The sequence below is a fragment of the Uloborus diversus genome, chromosome 5 (assembly GCF_026930045.1).
Source record: "Uloborus diversus isolate 005 chromosome 5, Udiv.v.3.1, whole genome shotgun sequence".
Lineage (NCBI taxonomy): Eukaryota > Metazoa > Arthropoda > Arachnida > Araneae > Uloboridae > Uloborus > Uloborus diversus.
In genome coordinates this window covers 184,498,442-184,504,441 of record NC_072735.1, presented here as the reverse complement: position 1 = coordinate 184,504,441, position 6,000 = coordinate 184,498,442, and the positions used below count along the sequence as shown (strand labels likewise).

The 6,000-nt window shown below is 30.6% G+C and overlaps 1 protein-coding gene across 1 annotated transcript in view; it reads left to right on the top strand.

Annotated features, from left to right (window-relative positions):
- The first annotated feature begins 1,198 nt into the window (after positions 1-1,198).
- The window catches only part of LOC129222288 (disks large homolog 5-like), a 111,954-nt gene continuing 107,152 nt past the window's right edge, over positions 1,199-6,000 (top strand). The window contains 2 exon segments of the mRNA XM_054856773.1: positions 1,199-1,484; positions 5,455-5,603. Of these exon segments, the coding sequence (XP_054712748.1) occupies positions 1,199-1,484; positions 5,455-5,603 (435 nt within the window).

The following is a 6,000-nucleotide window of genomic DNA, read 5'->3' as shown; positions in this document are numbered from 1 at the left end:
TTTGTTGTTGAAGTCTAAAAAGGGGACTCTGTAGACCATGCTTTGGACCGTTAGGGGTTAGGTTCGGCATATTTTCCAAATTGAATTTCTAAAATAGCAATATTTCGTAAACGAATTTCGATATTATCAAAAAGCGAGGTGTTTGGTAGTTCTTCTATTTTCTGAAATTGAAGCTCTTGAAAACGGTTTTAGGCGCTCCTTTTACTGGGTTTGGCAGGGGGAGTGGCCTCCGAAGTAGCATTTTGAAAAATTGTTTCTATAGTAAATAATTTCATCTGAGATACTGAAATACACCTCAAAAACTCATATTTTTATACTAACACTGAGGTTTAAAATTATTTAAAATTCCCTGCTAGCTGAAGATTAAATGCACGTACACCTTTCCGCCTTCCGTTTAGTGTTTTAGTTTTTTTTTGAATGCCATAATTTTTCTCACGTATATTTCAATTAATATAAGAAAGCCGTCTGATTTGAACGACATACTCTAGATTTTTTTCTTTTTATCATCATTAACGGGACATAATTTAAGAAGTTTACCAATGTATTTTCTAAAAAAGCTTAGAAGGAATCCCTAAAAGGGACAGAATGGCCTCCGCAGCCAAGCTGGGAAAGGTGCTTGCAGCTGCCTGAGCGTAGTAAAGGAGGTCGTGGGTTCGATTACCATCGCATATCTTGCTGTCATTTCCTTTTTGTGATGAAAATCTTTCCTGTGCATTTGTACGGAGGCAAGGCGTGATCTCCGCACCCCCGTTATAATAAGGAGATCTCGTTATAGCAAAAGTCTCGGTGTGAACTAGCTAAAATGTTATTTCTGAAAATTAAATGTTTCGAAATCTTACCTTTTTTAAAGAGAGAATATATGTATTTGTTGGATATGTAACTTTTTGAAGTAGATTCTCGGGAAATAAAAGCAGGAAAAGCTTGTTAAATATTTTATAAAAAAATCGTTGTTTTTCTTGCTTGGCGCAAGAACCTGTTGACAAACTTTTAATTTTTTTCTCTTTGTCATCTTTATCAACAATTGATAATTTGAAAGTCATTTATAATTTAATGTCATTAAAAATTATTAGTTTAATCGTACGTCATTGAACTTTGCTATGACTAATACAAAATGGCGGCTGTCAGTGGAGGTTCTGTCGGAATGGTGCTGTGTGAACTGTATACAAGCTCAATTATGTGTGCATAGTACTTAAATGAAATGGACGAGAAACATAAGGAACTATTGAAATTTCACAGAACTCGATTTCTGCAATGTGTAGACATCGACCGTTTGATTCCACATTTGCAATCAAATGGAGTATTAAGTAATGATGACGTGACAGATTTAAGGAAATACACTAGTTCGGGAGCAAAGGCAGAAAAACTTTTAGATTTGTTGCCTTCTAAAGGCTCCCAGGCCTTCCAAGCCTTCTGCTTGGCTTTGGAAAACACATACCCTCACTTATTGACAGTAATGTTTTTGAGTGGTAACAAAAAAATGAGTGGTGAGTATGTTTGTGTATGATATGAGTATTGTGTGTTTTATGGCTATTCTTATTGCAATCTGCGATTTCTATCCCAATATATGTATAAATGTCTTTATAAAAAAGGTTTTAAAAATGCGGTCTTATGCATTTAGTATATACCTGTGTTACTGTTATCTCTGCCTTGAGTAAACAAACCGCCTCTTCAAATTTGACAGATTAGTGTTCACCTAAGTGATGCTCAATCAATAAGCTATAAATCATTTATTGATTCAATTTGAAGATCATAGAGTGTTCAAGACTGCATCGCAGCTCATCAGCAACATTTGGGCTACGTTTTTTGGAAAAATTAATTATGAACTTATACACCAACACTAGTAAACATCCATGTAAATACAATGCTTTAATTGCCCATGGTGTGTTATTTTCCCACGCCTTTTCAAATGCCTTTGCATTATTATTTAATTGAAGAACCCCCCCCCCCCCCAATAATATTTGAAATTGAGACATTAAGGTTTTAAATTTTAATATAGAACCAAAGGCAACATTGTTTATAAATATATGTTGAGCTAGATCTTTGAAAAATATTTAAATAAGCTGTTGAACTGAGTTTCTGTGTAGAAAATAAATTCTTTATATATTCTTTTCTTTTCCTGAATCCAGCAATTTTGCATTATTTTTATCCTCATTTGATGATCTTATGTTCAGTCTAAAATTTCATCAACTTTGAATTTGGGAGCTTAAAAAAAAATATTTTAAATATTTAGCTAAAGACTCAAACACAAACAAATATTCACTTGATTTCTGACTACGTCCTTTTTGAATAATTCCGTTGAAATCAATTATGCACCAAGTCTGTGTTCTACGTATCATGTAAACAAACATAACTTAGAATCTAGTGGGAAAAGGGTACTGAAGTTTTTTATTTTGCTCCCCCTAAGTATTCTTTCCATTTATTGGTTAAATTTAAACAAGTTTAAAAGTAAACAAAAAACATTAAAATATTTTTGAATTGAACTACTTGCACTTTATTTTGAAAATGTTTTTGATAAAAGTAACAACATATTGAATTTCTGAAAATATTAATAATATAATTCAGGGTTTCCCATCCCCTCAATAACAACGGCACACTCTACTTAAATGTTGTGAAATACCTTCAAAATGAGAGTCCCTCCACCCCTCCCCCCCAAAAAAAAGAAAATAGTTCCTCTTCCTAAAATTTCAATGGCACAGTAAGTTCTAGGGACCCCCTCCCTCTTGGATACCCTAGGATCAAATAATTGCCCAATTTGATGCTAGTGTATATATTTAAAAATTGATCTGAAATACGACTTTTTTTTCATGTTAATCTGAAAATTGTAATTCATAATTTTGTTGAAAGTGTTTTTATCATATATTTTTTGTTAAAAACATTTAGTGTGGACAGATTTATTTTATGTGTAGATTTAAGTGAGCATTAACTGTTCATTAAAACATGCAATGACCTTTTAAATGACATCATATTCCTTGATGTGTGAAAAATTAAAGCATCAGTGGAGATTTGGGTCACTGTGGCCAGTGTTAGTCATACCTAAACAAGCAAGATTTCCCGACTTAAATTGTCATTGTTATGCACTAACAGAATGATTTTTCTTCTGTAGTCTCCTAAGAAAGAGTTTTTGAATTATTCTTGTGCGTTTCTCAAGTTATGTATGTAATAGGGCTACATCACAGAATGAGTAAAAATTTTTCCATATTTTAACACTTTATTTTTCAGTTTTTAGTTCAAAGTGGAAATGTTTGATTGAATTAACATATTTAAATGACCTGAAAGATGGAAACTTTTCAGATATAATGTTTTTTGCTTCTTTAAATTTGATTAACTCTCATTTATTACTTACATTTCTTGCATAAAAACTAATTATTTATGTGTATAAATTCAAATTGTGGTAAGACTTTTTTGATATAATGTTTTTTTCTTCTTTAAATTTGATTAACTCTCATTTATAACTTACATTTCTTGCATAAAAACTAATTATTTATGTGTATAAATTCAAATTGTGATAAGACGGTTTTATCATTTTTGATTTTTTCCCCTCAGCGAGTTAATAAAGAACACAAAAAAAAAATATATTCTAAATTTAAATTTTGGTTTTATTTGTTTTCTGGTTTAAAATAAATAAAATATTTAATTTGCCTTGACGGTTAAATATTTAAAAACATTTTAAGCATAAGAATAAAATTTTCAGTTTATATATTTAAGATTGGAAAACAACTGTTTATTACAATGTAAATATGATTGTCTGGTGGAACTAGAAATATACAGGTAGTTTTCCTGTCTTTCTTGATTATTTTCCTCAGATATTTATTTCCTAGGTAAATTAGAAAATGAAAGCATTATTTTTTTAAGGAGAAGGAAAAAGTGCTTGCATTTTTTTATATTATTCAATGACTTTCTGTCAAAATTAAGTATCTTACAAATCTAAGTGAAATTGTGTGTTGGTGGGGGGGGGGGGGGTAGTCTAAGCAGTTTCACAATTTACTGTTTCAAAGATACAAATTTTTAAAAATATTCGAGGAATTCAACTTATGAACGTATTTAATTTGTTGCGATATGTTGTAGCAGAGCTTTAAAACCATTGGTATTACTATTATATGTAAATTAATAAATTAAAATACATAATTTATGAATTAATTTCAGAATAAGATTGATAACTTGTAATTTGTTTTTCATAACTGTTCCATAATTGGGAGAATTCAATGCAACTTTATGTGGGATTGGATTTTTGTCATTTTTCCATATTTGTATGTTTTTTTCCACAGTTCTTGCAAAAATTAGGGACGTACCGAGTAGCACTTTGGCCGAGTACCGAGGACTCGGCCTTTTACTACTTGACCGAGTACCCAGTTACCGAGTACTCGGCCTATCACTATTCGGCCGAGTTAACAAGTACGAATTATGTTTTAAGAAAAACCACCGACACACATGTGCTGAATTTTGAACTTATTGAAATAGTAGTATAGACCTCCTTGTCCATATAATAGTTTTTAAAACTAAATTCCTGCTGAAATTTAATTACGCATTATTTAAAAAACTGTTTATATATATATATATATATATATATATATATATATATATGTATATATGTCAAAAATTTTACAAAAAAATTATTTTTAAAATTAAAAATTAATAAAGGTATGATTAATCAAGTTGGAATTGAAACAAATTATACCAATCTATTACAGTTCTAGTCCGCCAAACATAAATAATTTTTAAAAGAAAATAAAACAAATGTGCAGGAACATTGCAGACACTTGTTTCTGCGTTATAAGGAATGTCTTTTTCAGTGCATAAAATGTGAGCTAAAGAATGTAAAGACATTCGACAAAAAAATCCGACTTTTGTCGGATGCCTTTAAATCCAGGAGCTCATATTTTGTGCATTGAAAAAGGAATTCCTTGTAACGCCAAAACACGTGTCTGCAGTGTTCCTGCACTGTGCTTTTAACGTTGTTTTACTTCCTTTTATTTTTTAAGAGCAAAGGTATTTTTATACTTCTTATAACTAATTTTTGTTTGTAGCAAAAATCCATTTTTAATATAAAAATTCTATATTTTCTATACTTACCGTTTTTTTGCACAATTTTTAATAAAGAAGTTTTATTAACTTTGGGGACATAAAAATAAGGATTTATTCCATTGAAGCATTTCAAACTTCATTATTCCCAAAATTTAAATTTGACTTGTAAACTTAAACTGTGAATGATGGCAGAATATTATATATGCTTGAGCTTTTGATAAATTTTTGTATGGTCTTGGACAATATTCAGGTATACTCGGTATTGGCCGAGTATCTCATCAAAATTTGGCCGAGTGCCGAGTACTCGGTACATCTCTAGCAAAAATACCTTTTTGCCGACACAAAATTACCAACCTTTTAAAAAGATATCTCTTTTTCAGCTAAATATTTGCTTATTGAACCAAACTGAGATTTTTTAAACTGTCAATGCAGGTATGAACGATGATCTTCGAAGTAGTCCATCTTCTGCTCCACAGTCCTTATGCTCACATCAAGATGCTGATCTCTCCCAAAATATTCTGAAAACTGATCTCCACGTCGTGAACAGTGATCGAGAAGTGTGGCGTAGAAATCATTCGAAGGTGCTTTAATTTTTCGATTTTAGTCATTTTCTTAAACTGTAGTTTGGTATTCAAAGATTATGAATTTTTGTGCTGATTAACAACTGGAAAAATGATTTTTGCAAAATAATTGCTCCCTTCAACATACAATGTTTTATTTCTATCTTTTGTTTATTGATTATTTTGCAGATCAATTAAAAGCATGTATATTACGTTAAGATGAATGATTTTTAGGTCAACAGTTGTTAATCATTTTTGATTTCTACAAATAAATGTAAAATTTATCCAATTTATGTAACAATGAAAGAAATCATGAGTGTTGCATTTTATAAAACTCTTTTTGTCAAAAGGTGAAACTATTGTATAGCTTACTGTCTAACCACGGATTGTATGGAAAGGCTAATATCCGGTTTACAGA